The sequence below is a fragment of the Paralichthys olivaceus genome, chromosome 11 (genome assembly GCF_024713975.1).
Source record: "Paralichthys olivaceus isolate ysfri-2021 chromosome 11, ASM2471397v2, whole genome shotgun sequence".
Lineage (NCBI taxonomy): Eukaryota > Metazoa > Chordata > Actinopteri > Pleuronectiformes > Paralichthyidae > Paralichthys > Paralichthys olivaceus.
This window is the reverse complement of record NC_091103.1, coordinates 14,761,054-14,777,885: the sequence shown is the minus strand read 5'-3', so window position 1 is coordinate 14,777,885 and position 16,832 is coordinate 14,761,054. Positions and strand designations below refer to the sequence as shown.

General features: G+C 41.0%; 1 protein-coding gene across 2 annotated transcripts; it reads right to left on the bottom strand.

The window, feature by feature from the left end:
• Positions 1–689: 689 nt before the first annotated feature.
• LOC109630100 (BICD family-like cargo adapter 1) lies at positions 690–16,808 on the bottom strand. Of its 2 annotated transcripts, XM_020088112.2 has the most exons (10): positions 16,211–16,808; positions 14,543–14,758; positions 8,268–8,387; positions 6,701–6,847; positions 5,956–6,138; positions 3,658–3,822; positions 2,993–3,070; positions 2,403–2,515; positions 2,124–2,244; positions 690–1,609 (listed from the first exon to the last, which is right to left on the bottom strand). In XM_020088112.2, the coding sequence occupies exons 1-10, from the start codon at positions 16,454–16,456 to the stop codon at positions 1,364–1,366; spliced, it is 1,635 nt and encodes a 544-aa protein (XP_019943671.1). In that variant the 5' UTR covers positions 16,457–16,808; the 3' UTR covers positions 690–1,363. The 2 variants fall into 2 exon arrangements, with proteins under 2 accessions (XP_019943671.1, XP_069390709.1); XM_069534608.1 differs by lacking the exon at positions 3,658–3,822 and having other exon boundaries at positions 16,211–16,655.
• Between the last annotated feature and the right edge of the window lie 24 nt (positions 16,809–16,832).

Here is a 16,832-nt window from a genome sequence, read left to right as displayed (position 1 = left end):
TTGATTAGGTTCATCAAATTATGTCAACTACTATGAAGCAAACCTGCCACACCACAAGCTTGGACAGCAGAGGGCAGCAGCCCACCATTATTTCAGCTGTCTGATGAAGTGGCCAGAGTGTGTATCACATCAATAAAAGAAAAGGTTTTATTCAAAGCTGGAATAATACTCTAATTTTTAAATGGAATATGTATTATGACTTAGAGTACAAATTAATTTGTTTGCAAAATTGTTTTGTAATTGGACAATATGGTTTTCTCCTTTTAAACATTTTATGTTTTGCTTTGACTAAGTTACTGTTGTCAGTGACGTGTGCAATATGATGATGTCATTGCTTGGCTGTCTATCATGCAACTTTTTTTCCATACTGCAACCGAACTCACTTTCCACATATTTATACGCATTTCCTATCCTAGTATGAGCATTAGATAAAATGTGAAGTCACAATCAAACAACAAATGAATGAGGCTGTTGAACAAATTGAGAAAGAAATCAGACGGCTCCAGAAAGACACATTGTAAAACACAGGGGAGATTGGTCAAAGTATCTTGAAATGCATTTTGTTTTCCAAAATGGAGTTTGTGCATTGTCAGCTATAATTTGCTGTAGACGCTTCTTGTTACTTGTCTAATTCATCCGTTGTCAGTTTATGCTATTATTCTGAACACAAAGACTCCGGGACCCAAATATCTGACAGGAATATTTGTTCTTTATGAAATTTTCTGGCAAATCATTCCACAACTTAGGAAACAACACAGTTTGAATTAAGCAGCTTCAATAGTGAACACTGAGTCACAGAACACACACATACAGTACATGCGTCTGCTACATACACACATGAAAACAAAAAAGAAACAAAATTATAGAAAAACAGCGTTCTCAGTAGACATAATACAATGTTTTTTAAACAATCAACATTTTTATACTAACATCTTAACTTTTTTTAACAAATGAAATCTTTATCATTTATTTCCTGACATTAATTCTTTTTTTCTTTGTTCTGTTACATTAAATAATCCAAATACTTTCTAACTGTCTATATCTACAGTATTATGCACAGTATATCATATAAAGTCTCAGACAGAAAGACATTCACATTAATACAAAATAAGGCACAATATTTACAATCTCAAGCAAACCTTGGAGCGTGATTCTGTGAACATGACAGTGCTGCAGGTTGTCTCATTTTAGGTTTTATGAAGGCTCAGCCTATCAGTAAAATGTCTTTCAGTCAGTGTCTGTTTGACAAGTCCAGTGTGGCTCTGTTGTTCATCACTGAATCAATAGTGTTTTATGGCTCTTTAGCACCAAACATAATCAGTTCAGCTGTGACGTCCCTCTGTCCCCTCATACTCAGCGTCCATTATTTGCCATACTGCGCTCCTTTCCCACGTCTTAACCAGTCCCTCCAGGGGGATTGGGGTTTGTCCTGATTAATGTCTGAACTCCAGGTTGAGGATAAGGAGGAAGTGGGTTGGCCGGTCCAGGTGGAGGCCACCCTGCTGGGCCTCCGGAAGAATGACATGCTGTTGGAGGCTGGTTTCTTCTGAGGCTGCTCCGACTGCTGCTGGTTCCTCAGCTGCTGGTTGATGATGATCTGGATGTCATCCTGTGGAGAGGTGGAGGTAAAGAAGGGATGAGCAGGAGGTCTGAGGGCCAACAACTCATATGCAGCAGGCAGGATTTATGACCTATACTGCATCCATAGATTTTGGCTTTTCTTTTTGATAACATTCATAGGTGAGGTCAGACCCTCCATTCGATAGCTTGGCTTGGTACAGTGCCCCATCAGCAGAAGGATCTAATGGACAGAGACACGTACCATTCATAACCTTTGAGACTAACAAGAGATTGAGAGGAATATGGCTGCGTATGTCCCTGACCTTCTACTGATGACACTCACAATGAGATCCATCCCTCTCGTGTCTGTCATCACTAGCAGTGCACACAGCAGACCTCAGTGGTTTTACAATTTAAAATTGTAAATCACATATATCGATCAAATGTTTCATAAAGTAGGACAGTGAGATGGAGTGATAAAACGACAGCATAAAGGGAGCTGTAGGATAATGTAGACTGGATGAGAATGGAAAAAAGCATTAACAGAGAAACATGTAGCCCACCTGCCAGGCCTCCAGCTCCTGCGACAGTTCCAGTTTACGTTGGATGGCTTCTAATAACTGGTTGTTCAGAGACATCATGTCGTTTTTACTTCGCACCAACTCCCCCTCCATCAGGATTTTCCTATGAAGAAATTAAAGAAACCTCTTTATATACAGTATATTTTTATATACATACACACTAATTTGCATATATCTGACTGATTCGATTTATGATGGAATGTGAGATATATTTGAAATTATAAATGACAGTGATGGTATCAGAAATAATGAGTTTCTCACTTGGCTATGGCTTCATCTCGGTCTCTGATGGCCTGTCCAACAACTTCACCTTGTTCCTGGACATTCAGCAGCTTCTGTTTCAGCTCAGTGTTTTCCTGCTGCAGCTCGACATTCTGCAGGAGAAGGATCACATGGGCAGTGATTACACCACTGTTCAAAACACTCTTTGCCTAAAGCACAATACAGATGACATTGATGTTGCACTCAAAGCAATGCTAAATGATTGCTGCACTAAAGCAACATGACTTGTGTTGCAATTTACAATTCATAATAAAATAAAAACTAAAGACACTTTGATGTAATTCGTGAACTTGGCTCAGCCACACACTTATGATAACTAACTTCTTCTAAACCTTACAGACCTCTACAAGTGATGCAGTATATTATTTCATTTATGTGAATTAAATGTTGCAGCAGACAATGTAACCTTGTGTCAAAAAAGGCTCCCATATCTGTATCTACACATGGCAATAAGATGGATTACAGTGACAGTAACAAGGTCAGTACCGGCAGAGCCAAATCCTAAAATAATGGAGCAGCCACAGGTGCTGCTCCTCCCTGACAGAAGTGTTTGTTCAACACTGGGTTACCTGATCCCTCAGCTCCTGTGCCTCACTCCTATTCCCACACTGATCAGCCGTCCTGTCGACAAAAGCCAGATTCAGCTCCTGAAACGGAGACATTACCAAAAAGATCGTGTGTCAGTTGTGCATTACACCAAAAGCAAGTTTCTGTGGCCTATTTGCATGTTGCCCCAAGGGAGGAAGTGGCTGGGCAGGGATATTTAGTTACAGATGCATGTGTGTTACTGGTCTGACTGGTCTATATACGCTATGAGACACAACTGGACAGCTGTACACGCTCGGTCACGACAATCTGCCATTGTCAGGTTTAGCAAAGCTGACAATGGCAACAATTCAATGGCATTCTGTGGATAAACAAAGTTGCACTGTAACTCAGCATGGTTCACAGTGAAGACACTATAGGACCATTGACAGCCACTGGGGGGCAGATAGGGTAACTGAATAAATGTATGGCTGTGTGATGTGAGGAGGCTGCTTTACAGATCTGGATCCCATTAATAAGACTATGTAAGAGTATGAGAGCACTATGCATTAGGACTTTAGAGCAGGGGGTTTTACACTTAAACATTTATGAAGTGCAATGACAAATGGCTCAAAAACTCACATCCGCCTCTTGTTTCAAACAATAAGGTCAACCCTCCCCACTTGCTCATTTCGTGTCTCTCACCCACCTGAGGGCTGGATCGCTGCACCAGGGTTTGGGCCACTCCCTTCAGCCGGAGCAGCACGGCCTGCAGATCCTCCTGTTGATCCAGGAAATCTGATCCTGCTGAGCTGCTCGGATCCTGGGTCAGTGGGAGCAGTAACTGAAGGATGGACCCTATTTCTTGTGTTATCTAAGTAGAAAAGGGGGACAGGCATATTGATTTATATTAATTATGACTAAAAGGCAAAGGTGGTATAAGTACAAACATTTACTTTACTCAAACAAAAGTACAGATACTAAAAACGGATGAAGTATAAAATTACATGCTCTGAAACACACTTAAAGTATATTACTACTCGATGTATCTGTGCAAAGCAAACTGAGACTTGTGTTGCAATTATATAGTTCCAAAACTATTTAACTTACTTCAAATAACATTTAAAAAAGTATGTAATTTATTATATACACAACAGATAATTCTCCTAAAATGCGTTAAAATGAAAATAACGAGCCTGTTTTAAAAAAGGAGGGAATAGAAAGTATAGATATTTGTGTTCAAATGTAGGGAGACAAAGTAAAAAGTCTGATGTATACAAAATAGTTGTAGCCATAACATGGTAGTTTGAGGTGTTTGGTGAACTATAGCTCAGAGGCTGATACTGTTTACTTGATATATAAGAGAACTAATGTTTCAGATGATCCCTGACAAATAAAACTGGGTCAAAACGAGGTCTTTCTTTCCCTCTTTATCCTTCAGCATATTATATACTATATTCTCTTCACATGATCTCATCACTTCATTTAATTTCCTTGAGTCAAATGTATCACAGTGGTACTGATCTCATGATAGATTTGTTTTGATAGAAGAGATAATCTCGTAATACTTTATGATAAGGTCACAGACACATGTGCCGTTAAAGGAAGAAACTCTCCAGCGATGCGGCCGTGACAAACAGGAAATGACTCACAGGTCGAGTTATACATCACATTTTCCTGCTGGAACAAAACAATAATGGCAGACGCCCAGAGAGTGAAAACTAGAAGTCTTTGCTTCACTGTTAAGTCATTTTTCTGTCCTGTCGCAGGCATGTATAATAAGTGCATCTTCTGCACCACTGCCTCATCAGATGTTTCTTTTGTGGCGTCTTCGCTTTGCACACCAGGACTTTCACAACCTCTTTTTGCAGAGTGTGTTATAACTTCAAAGTCACACTGTCACAGAGAGCTTGCACAAGATGTTCTGTCAGATGGTTCGTGTCTGCAGACTCAGCTACTTTGCTTTTGCTTTCATACATTCATACAATTCAAACTATTATCCTACATGGAATTCAGCTCATAGATGATGTTTCTCTGGTGTCATTAACATGTGATCTCACTTTTTCTTTCAGCTGAAACACATAAATGTATAAAGTATATAATGTGTGTTTCCAGTCATCACAGGAAAATGATTTCCCCTGAGAACATACATGATTCATTGTGGGCAGGAGAACAATAGATCAAGTCCAAAACTAACACTTGCCAACCACAGTGTGGAGAAACCATAGACTGTGTATAAAGGGAGAAACACAGTTGAATTTTCAGCCTTTGCCTTGTAGTTAAGTCAGACTTTGTTGTATTGTTCAGATAATCTCAGTGTTTCCGACCTCTGGGCAGAGACTTCATTTTGCACAATTTATCTGCAGCATTGACTGAAACTGTTTGAACAGATGTCTGATGTAGATCAAATTAAAAAGTCGTGGAATGTATTGACAAACCAGATATCAATCATCACTTTGTTTTTCATGTTGTTATCCTGAATTATTCAGTATTCAGTAACACCTCTAACTTTTTGCCAAACTTTACTCAAACAATGAGTAAATAGAGATTGTGTTGGGGACTAATTTCCGCTGTTCAACTGTGTAACTGAGTGATCACTCAGATCCACACAACTGCACAGACTTCATTTATAATAAACACAGTTCTTTACCTATGTGCACAGAGGATATAAAAAGTTAGCTTTGGAGTCAAACAACAGTGAATAAATACAACATAATGGCAGTTAAATAGTTTATGTAGCAAAGCTAATGTAATGTAGGTCATATGAAAGTTTTGTTGACAACAGTTGACAATATTTTTTGTGAGATCCCTTCATTGTTGGTTTTGGCAATTTTATATCATTTGTTCTTTATCCAATAAGGAAAGGAACATACATCTAAGTCATCTTTTTTATCTTTCTTAAATCCCACTGACAAGAGTCCGATTTACGCCAAATTTAATTCTCTTCTGACACCACGTTTTAAACAACCTTCAACACTTATCCACTCGAGTGCTTCTGTTTCAGTACCTCCTCTTTGCTGACTCCCAGCCCTGCAGTCTCCAGGCTGCTCTCCAGCTCGGACAGCAGGGAGGCGTCTCCGTGGCTCCTGGCTTCCTGGAGGGAAACCTCCTCTTGAAGCTCGTCCACCTGGGCCTGCAGCTGCTGGGAGCGACCCCGGGCCACCTCCACCTCCTGCCACGCCTCTGCGAGCTGGAAACACAGAGCACAGGCATGAACACACAAAGGAACATGTGTAGATACAGAACACACAGGAACAGGAGCGATTCTGAGGTTTTACAACAGATGACAGACATTAAGATGACATAATGAATCCTCATAGATTTTTAAATAGATAACTGACAACGGAAGATAGATATGGTAACACTAATTTAATTTACTCTAGGCCAAGTGTACTTTTTAAATAGCTCGCTGCCCTGAGACGCCGTTTAAAAACTTTACTAATGGTCAGTGCGAGAGAAATCCTGACGTGCCAGATTCCAGCCCCGAGCCCTGACGTGAAACTCAACGAACGAAAACGAGTGGAATCCAGAGCTGTGGGTGAAAGTTACAATGACGGGGATGAGGTGATTGTTTAGCAATGTTTTACACAATCCCACCGAAACCAGGGCCGCCAGGCAGGGAGCAGAAAATCCCCTTTGTTATTGAGGCTCTTTCATTCATACACCGACAGCACTGAGCTACTCTGTGTTGTCTGAAAGAGTGAAGCTTGTGGTCTGTGTTTTCAGTTTGTATAAATGTAGAAGGTGTGCACCTGCTGGCTGTGCTGCTGGTTGAGTTGGTCGTGCAGAGCCAGACGTGTGTGTAAAGAGGCTAAACTGGTCCTCAGCTCAGTGTTTTCTTGACACACACTCTTCAAACGCTCCTCCAGCACCTGCTCCTTCTGGGTGAGACGCAACACCTAAAAAAATACACACGAAGGCAGACGTTAAATATGAAGAAAAAAACTCTCTGACTCCCAACCACCTCCAGCTGATCCCTTAAATCCCACCACGTCAATTCACAAATATCTGAGAGTATTGAGAAAATATTAGGGAGTTTTTCTTTGACTTGATTCTGCCTGAAAAAACTAAATATATTTCCTGGAAGAGTAAAAAATGCAGCAGACACTTGTGATTACTTGTTTCCAAAAAGCAGAAAACCAAACAACACAAGTATAGTGTGAAAGAGTATGTGTGTAAATTTAATAATGGATCTAATCATTAGAAAGATATGTTTTGTCTTATGTCCCACTACTATTTACATGACAAATTAATTTGCATAATTAAAGTAGAGTTGTAGTAATCATTCATTAATAGTCACATTTATGCAGCAAGTTACACCAAAACCTAATCAAGCGGCTGGCTTTATCACATATCTGGATATGAAGATTTAAGTGTTTATGCAACGTGTAGGAAATCTGTGTTCCTTTGTTAATATGCAAATACAGAAACATGCCCCAGAGTCAAATCTGATGGTCGACTCCAACGACAGAACCTGATTTGCAAGTATGACGTTTCTACTCTAAGATACGTGTTCAAAAGAATGTGTCCACAGATGCAAAGAGTCAGAGACAGGACAATCTAATGCCCTGCATTCATCAGAGTGACCAGACCTAGAAAAGACTGCTGCTGTTGTATTTGTGCTGCATTTATACTATCGCCAAGGAGGTTATGTTTTGACCCCTGTCTGTTTGTATGTCAGTTTTTTTGTTTGTTTCAGCAGGTTTACACTAAAAAACAGAACAGATTTCCAAGAAATTTGGTGGAAAGTAAGGACATGGGCAGAGTAAGAACCCATCAGATTTTGGTGCAGTGCATTGTTTACTCACTTTCTTTACAACTGCGAGACAGGGCGCTCTCCCAGGGAATAATTAATGCATGAAATCAGGCATATTTAGAGGACTGGTATGAATGTGAATAATTTGATGCAGGATGATTATATGCCATTCTAGTCTTTGTACTGTTTTGTTTAACGTTTTGTCTTATTCCATTTCTTGACGTGTGCTTTATGTGCGTGGATGACTTCTGATGCCTGCTATTTTTTGTGTCACTTTCAGATCTAGACACTTGTTGCATCATGTTCTTTATGTATTGGGAAAGATGTTACATAAAACTCGATCTCAAAAACCGTCAGTCAAGGATTTTCTTCTGTTAATGACATTAAACTGAAGCTAAGGGCAGATGAACCAGTGTCTGGAAATAAAATCAGCATTACAGACAAGAATGCTTTCCAGTCTGGTCACTGGAAAGTTTTGGGGTTTTGTGGGGTTTTTTTGGTGTTGTTGTTTAGGCTTTAGCTTTGGGTTCATTGGTGCATGTATACTCGTGTGCAGTATTTACCTGCTCCCTCATGGCACTGATCAGCTCCTCATCCTGTGGCCTGTTGTGGCTTCCTTTCTGCTGAAGCTCCTGTTTTAGAACCTGCAGCTCGCTGGACACGGCCCGCTCCACCTCCATTGCCTAAACACCCACACAAATGCACATCAGACACACAAAATGCACCAATAGGGTACAAGAAAACTGAAATGTAGCTTTTCAATGTGCAGGTCAACCCTCTTTGTGCAGATTCTGACATGAGGAAAAGATTACTGAAAGATATAGGCCAGAAGTCAAAGAGCAAGAAAAGTGGGATCATACATGTGCATGACTCAATTTAAAACTCAAAAACAAAGCTGACCTGAGGCATGAGCTTTAAGAGAATTGAGAGCCTAATCTTACATGTAAAAATAACCATATATGTGCAGCAGGAGGTCTCTCTGAGATACAGACCTGTGATATAGACCCCGTGAGAAGAAATATAACATGGTATCTGCCCTAAAGGTTGGGATTAGTATTGTTTTTTCTGTCGGCCCTGTAACAGAAAGAAAATGAAACATGACTGAAAGTGGCTACTGTGTGTTTCTGTGGTTCCAAAGCTACATCCCAATAAGATAAAAATCTGGGTGGACATAAAAAGCAGATTAAAGGTTTGAAAGAAGAAAAATATGTTTTGCTTTTACTGGATATTTTCGTCACTTCAGACATCAAATTCCTTCAGGTAAAGAAAAACCTACTCAGAACTCATAACCACACATTAACGTCATATTGCCTTTTGACCAGTAATCGTGACATGGGTTATTGTCTTTACAAGGGGGTCCATGTTTTAAGCTGAGCGACGACAGCACGACACAGAAAATGGTTTGACATGGTTCAACACATCAACAGGTAGCAGCAGGCATGTAATAATGAGCATGTTCACAAATGTAGATATAAAGAATGTAGATCATTTTTATATTTGTCCTTATCCTTGTTTCTTAAACGTACCTATTTCCTTGAGACAGAATCTGAATACAAATTCCAGTCCAATTTCACATCACTTCTCTCTGAAGCACAACATGATTTCATATCATAAAAACTCAGGGATCACTGGAGCACCGCTGTTCAGTGAACAACCCGTCGCCCTCACACCAACCCCTTCCCTACCCCCGTCCCGGTCTCGGACCCTCTGTTCCCCTTACTCAGCAGTCCTGTGGGCCCCTGTCAGGTCCCATCACGGCCACATAATGCAAGATGAAAGAGCGTCCTCTGAGGCAGATGGAGCTGCATCTTGGACTTGCCGGTGACATCATCATGCTACATTAGACAACAATGTGGTGGAGGGTAAACTTGGACATTAGGGGGGTAAAGTGGAGGGGACAGCTTGTGTGTATGTGTTTGCAGGAGTGTGCAGAGGAAGTGAGGCAGGCGTGAGGGCTAAAATTAGTGGGAAGTGTGTGTGTGCGTCTGAGAGTAAAGCATGCACTGATGGACAATAACAAAACATAGCATGCAGACACACTATGGGGGGGGGGGGGGGGGGGGGCGGCTTAAAGATGAACGTTTGTGTCCGTGAGTCGTCATTACTGCTGCCTCGTCCCGCCAACAAGGGTCCACAATAGAGGCAGCGACCCACTGAGAATCACCCAAAACAGAAGTGGAAGGAGGACGCTCCATTTGGTAGAGACACAAAGATGATGATCCCCCTCGCATGGCCCCCGAGCCTCAGGCCCTCACACAGTCCAAACACAGAGCTATCCAACAACAGCTGACCACCCCAGCCACAGCCGAGGCCCTCGGGGAGGATACAGAAAAGACGGCTTTCCCCTGGGACGATGGGGCACCGGCGGCAGCATCAAAAGAGCAAATGAAAGATTTATATCTCTCTGCCATGTATACTGTTTTTTCCTTTCTGTTTATGAGCTTGATGATGCTGCCAGGGGGAGCAGAGGTCACAGGGGCTCGCCTCAATTTAGGCGTCTCCTTTTACAATAACGGAAATCAGCAGTGAGGGATTTGAGACAGTTGTCCAATAACAAACTGTGATCCTGTTCTGGGAAGGTAATCATGTATCGCTGGGCAGAAAACTGGAGAGGAAAAGTGAAAAACAATGACAAGATCACTAAATATTTAGTTAATGCCTAGTCTAACTTTATTGATAAAAAGAAAGGGAGATAGGAGAAAATATTATTTAAACTGAAAGTGCGGATTATTTTCACTAGCAACTAATCTGCTGATACTTTTAATTAATCAATTAATCTAACTGTGTTCAAAAAAGGAAAGAGCTTCAACAATTAGTTGATTCATTGTTTAGCTGATCAACAGAAAAGTGATGGAACCAAATATTTGCTGGTTTTAGTTTCTCAAATGTGACAATTTTATGCTTTTGGGGTGAAAGATGACAGTAAATAGTTTAATGATCTCTTTAATGATGATTTCTCAGGGCCCACAGTGCCAACTTTTTGACAAAAAGTGCAACTGCAAAGAGGTTTTGAGAAACTGGAACCAGCAAATGTTTGATATTTCTGCTTGGAAATGTCCCTTCATGATACATTGATCATTTAAATAGTTCTTAATATGTTTCTGTCAATGAGAATCCTTTCAGCTCCACAAGCTGAAGTTCAATCAACATCCCTCTAAAGTCATTTAAATAAAGACTGAACATTAAAACCTTCAGGAAGGAGGATTTCCTTATAAACTGGATTCTTTTCTGACTCTACTATCACTGTTCAAAGTCAAACCACAATTATTGTTTTACTGAAGAACTGATTCAGGTTCAGTACTGACTGTTACTCATCAAATGGAATCATGATAACTGAAACTGTCAGTCACTGAGGGCTATATTCAACTTAACTCTGATGTCCTGAGATTACCTTAATTCTTCATTTGAGTCAATAAAATATAAAATGAATTCTTCCCACAAACCCAGTTTCATCAGAATGCGCAGTTTATCTTATCTCATCATTCTCCCTCAGCTCCAGCTCCTCTTAGTAGATGTTTATATACAGATTTCTAATACACTGATAATGCTGAGCTGTGAAAGCTGTTCTTACACAACATCTTAATCTAATTTTTCTTTCCTTCTGTGTAAATTATTTCATAACCATCTGGCTCGGGGGAATCAGACTTCATGTTTTATCTTTTTAGAGATTATCTGGAAATTCACTTCTCAAAACTGAGTCATGTGATCAATCGACAAACTGATGCATCAGAAACATGAGAAACTCCTCATTGCTTCATTAAAAAGTGTTCTCAGATGTTTCCAGTGGCAGAAATTAAAACATTTGTAAAGTGATCAGCAGGAGAATATCCTGACATCATTCAACACTCATATATTTCAACACCTTAACCCTCCTGCACCTGAGCTGCTCTTTATACAGTCAGTGAGACGTCACTTTGTGCAGCCGCTGCATCAGATGCACCAGGATGAGGAGTCACAGTAAATCTAACCCCCTCACGTCAGAGCTTTACTCTGCTATTGCTGGTCAACGCCATGAATTCATTCTCTCTCAGGTCGTCGGCCTCCTCCTCCAGATTCCCATCAGGCTCCTGTTACACTCTCACAATTACGATATCGAGTTCCAAGCTCTTTGAAAACGAGCTCATGCTTCATTATATGTAGACTTGCAATCTACAAAGAGACTACACAAACCAAGAGCAACTTGAATAGTCTATTTGTCAACAATTTAAAGCTTTTTACCCACAACTGAAATTTATCAGCACCAAAAGCTGATGGGCATCTTGGAATCTTATTATCTCTCCAAAAATATCTGTTTTATATCCATAAACAAACACCCCATCCCTCCACAAAGAGTCATGGACATTGGTTTGGTTGTTTTTGTGTCATCCTGCAAACAAACAAACAAACCAACCAACCAAGCAACAAACAAACAGACAGGGTAGAGAACATGGCCTCCTTGGCTGAGGTAATTCATTGTTGGAGTAAAGCAAAATGTTGTAAAAAAGATTTACTGGGTCCATCACTGCCCTCTGATCCCAAACATGGATACTTTCATGATAGGAAACTAAACCGCTCAGGGTTTTGGACTGTTGATTGAACAAATCAAGATATTCGAAGACTCATGGGAACTGATATCTTTCACCATTTATTCACCGTTTGAAGAGGAAATCATCTACAGATCTACAGTAAAAAATTATAATCAGGACCAAATCTCATGCTCCAGTCATAACTGTGGAAGCTTCTGTACAAACACACTCCCACATAATCACAGAAACACAAACACAACTCACCAGAGCCGGCAGCTTAGCAACAGAGGCAGCAGTAACATTTACCACCACGTCTGGAAAAGACACTTCAGACATGGACCCTCCTCTCGCCCTGTCTTTACTTTCCCTCACAATTCCAGAGTTACACACGACCGGTGCCCGACAGCCAAGTGAAAAAATGTTTCCTCCCCATTTTGTTCTTCTTGAACTTCCTAACCAGAGATAGCCCCTTTTAACTAAATGGGCCTTTTCCTGGACGTCTGGGGAGTCGGTTTCCCTCAGCGCAAGTTCTTGAGGAGGAAATTCCGCACAGTTCCTCAAACTGCGGACCTTGACTCGTGGGAGGGTTTCACTCTGTTGTTTGAGTTCATTTTTAACTTTGCAAGCTCAGGTTTGATGATCATTTTTAAAACAACACGAGGAACCGCTCCACTGAGTGATTGGTCAAGTGTGAAGCAACACGTCACCACGGTAATGTTTAGCAAAACAGCCCCGAGTTTCTCAGGCTGGAAAAACACTCACGGTCACCCAGCCTCACTGATAAGAGGTTGTAAAACATGTCACCGGTTTGATTCTCCTGCCAGTGTACATTGTCTTCTCTAAAGATTTGACCTCAGCACATAATGTTGCTGATAATGATTCATTCAGCTGTTTCCAATCCATTACGTCATATAGTTAAACACTAACTTTAATTATATTACTAAATATAGTTGATCTGGTGTCATAGACTATGATGTTCTCATACAGGGCAGAAGTTAATGATTATAATCAAGCCCCACATTTGATTCAGTTGATCATGGTTTGGTGATTTGTGGTCAGTAAAAAATGCTTTTTGTACTTTTTATTTATTACAGCTCAAGATGGCATCTTTGGTTTGCTGAATAAACTGTTCAAAACTTAAAAGATTTTCACTTACCGATGAGATAAAACAGAGAAAGACAGAAAACGTAGAAGCTGGGATCTGAATTTTCGGCATTTTTCCTCAAATGTTGTTTTTTCATGATAAGATCAGTAGTTGGTTATCTTTTTCCTCGACCAAGGAGGTTATGTTTTCACCCCTGTCCTTTTTTTTACTGTTTTTTTGGTCGTGAGTATGATTACACAAAGACAACTGAACGAATTAGCTGATCCTGGAATACTCTTTCACTTTCTTTAACATAGTGAGAAAGGAACATTTTCCAGGGAATAGTCATGGTTCTTAATGAAACAAAATCAGGCATGTTTAGGGAACTGAAGACTGCGTCGTGGCAGAGGTTAGCTCTATATGGACTGTCATTTTAGTTAGTTTGGTCAGTAAAATGTAAAAGATAAATAGAGAAAATTGTCTGTCACAAGTTTGCAGAGCCAAATATGATGTCTTTGAATGCAAATATTCACATTTGGTACCAGTACACTATGCTGTAACCAGTATATTTTTAGCATTATAAGTTGAATCTAGATCCTTAATTACTGAAAACTTATCTTTCAGCTCTATGATCATGTTTTGGATTCTTTTAAACAAAACTGACAAACACAGTGGAATTGAGTCAAGTGGAAGCAGCATCTTCCTCTCCTCTTTCCTGGATCTAAGATCAGACCGTGGCACTAACATATCGTCTCCATCCTGCTACACACTGGCACAGACCATTTGTCTCAGGTCGCCAACAGAACAGATAACAGACAACAGACCATCTTCTTTCCACCTCGCTCTCTGCTGCTCAGATGAACGTTCTCCTCTTTTTGTGCAGTAAGCATTTTTTGCCCTCGGCATGGCTCTGAGTGTATAAACAGCCTGAGCGTCTGGCCTTGCTCGAGAACAGATTAGACTGAGTCAGACTGATACCAGAGCGGTTTGTAAAGAACACAGCGTTTCACTGCGTGGATTGGGTGACAGCCCGTCTTATCGAGTTTGTCTCATAGGGCCAACAGCTTGAAATTCACACAGGGTGTTTGTTTCACCAAGACTCAGTTAGCTGCTGCCGCATGGATGTTTCTTTACACCCAGATATGTACTTCACGCTCACTTCTTTATAAATGTGGTGCAGATAGAATCACATTATGATTGAATTGACACACTCAAACATTCAACTCTACCATCCATGTGTGGGACTCACTGTGTTGAGCTCCTCCCTGAGTCGCTGCGTGTGCTCGCTGTGCTCCAGCTGGGCTCGACTCTTGTCCCTCTCGGCCTCGCTGAGCGCCAGGGTGAGCCGCTCCACCTGGGTGCTCAGCTCCCTCACATCCCTCTCCAGGTCCCCAACCTGGCTCTCCCACTGGGACTGGCAGCCTTCCAGCTTCAGCCGCAGCTCATGCCGGCCCTGCTCCAGCTCCTAAGCACAGGTGGAAAAAAGATAAACGTGTTCATAGGTGATGGTGAGAACATCACAGAGGGACAACAAAATGACTAAACAAATACAGCTCACTCAATGTGTTTGTACTGTGTTGGATTGAAATTACACTGCTGGTGAATTAATCTTGTTGGCTGTCGGATGTGACAACAACATCTCATTGTTTTGTGGGGAACTGAGGACAAACTGCAACAATGAGCCTCAATTAGTCCTGGAAAGGATCATGGGAAATCGGTGACATCTGTAATCTGAATCAAATCTCACAGAGAATTTACATCATAAATATAATTCTACAACACAAATCTGCAATACAGTTCCATCTGTCATGTGCTGGTAAAAAAGATATCTTTGCGGTTTTAGACTGTTAATAAGTCAAGAGAGCAACGTTATGTTACGTTATGCAATAAACTGGATAATCTGCTGAATAATCAGAACAATCGATAAAGAAAACAATGATTATCGATTGTTCTGATTATTGCACTTAAAATCAATGAACACATAATAGATCCACCTATCAGATAAGTCCTCGACTTAACATCTGTCACTTTGCACTTTGACACTTTCCCACCTTGTCTGTTTGACCTTATACTGTAATTTAACACGTAATCGCACCTGATAAGACTCAGGACACAAGATCTGAGGCAGAGGACAGCCTTCACCTTGAGACAACCAGGATTTAGTCTGTACCAACCTCCCAGGTGTGTGACGCTGGGCAGCAGGGAACAGGCCACATGGTTTCATCTGCTGCTTTTAACTTTGTCTGTTGTTATGTCAATGTGTATTTAATACAGAGAATTATCATTTCAAGGTGTGTTCAGAGTGAGGTCATCCCACTAAATCTGTGGATCTCTGCTGACATTGATCTATCCTTGTATTTTTTATTACCCCATTAGGAGCAGGTGTCTTACATAAGTGTGATTTTTGCAGCAGCAGCAGCAGGAGGGTGTCAGTTGCTTTTATAACCGGTGCTTTTATAACTTTCGTATCAGTGTAGATGAAACACTTCTATACTGATCAAGATTGACATTTTAGTAGTACTGTATGTAACATGGAGCCACTTCTCTGCCTGTTCACACTGTGGTCTGTGACAGGCAGCTGTTCCCTATGGATATCTGATATATTGATTAAAATAATTGACATGTTGTATTTTAGAACATAGTGAATGATGTTTAATTAGCACACACACAGTTGAGTTGTCAGAGTTAACCTTCAATCTGACTCCATAATGCGTAATTTCTGAGTTTCTGAGTTCACGCTCAAGAACAATCTTCAATTAGAATCAGGAAACCTCATTTCTTCATCCGCCCACTTCAAACATCAACATTAGGCTTCACCAAGAGTTTTAAACTCCACAAACTAGCTGCGGAGCTTCTATTAAACTCACTGTAACTCAGTTTGATATAAAAAACACTTGTGCGTAAAGTCCGCTCTTACCTCCAGCTTGTCTGCGTACTGCTCATGAAGTTTCTCGCTCTGTTCTTTCAGCTCTCGGTTTTTCAGGAGCAGAGCGTTTCCCAGCTGAGCTGCCAAAATAACCTCTTCCTCCTTTTGTTTCAGAGCCACCACAAGTTCACTGGGGTCCTGATAATCTGTTATTTCCTCCGCTCCGTAGTCGAAGTAGAAATCCTCCTCCAGCTCCATGCTCTTGGACTTGAAGCTCCATTCATCCAGTCGATCCATAACAGAAGATATGCTCTCAAGTCTTCTTGTAAAATAAATGACGTAAAGTGTCTTTTAGTAAAGTGAAACTAGGAAATGACGCAGAAATGGAGTCACGCAGGTGTGGATGAGATGTTCATCCATAGCACCTAGCAGTGGCTGCTGTCTCTGTGAGTGTGAGCGTGAGTGATGCAGAGAGAGGAGGCAGCTCCCTATGTCACCAGCAGATGACTGCTTACTGGTTTGTCTCCAGGGGGAGTAACCGGCTGCAGTCACCTGAGCAACTGTTCCCACCCCCACTGTCAACACACACACACACACACACACACACACACACACACACACACACACACACCTGTCCTCTGCTCTTGACTCTGTCATCAGGGAAAATCCCACT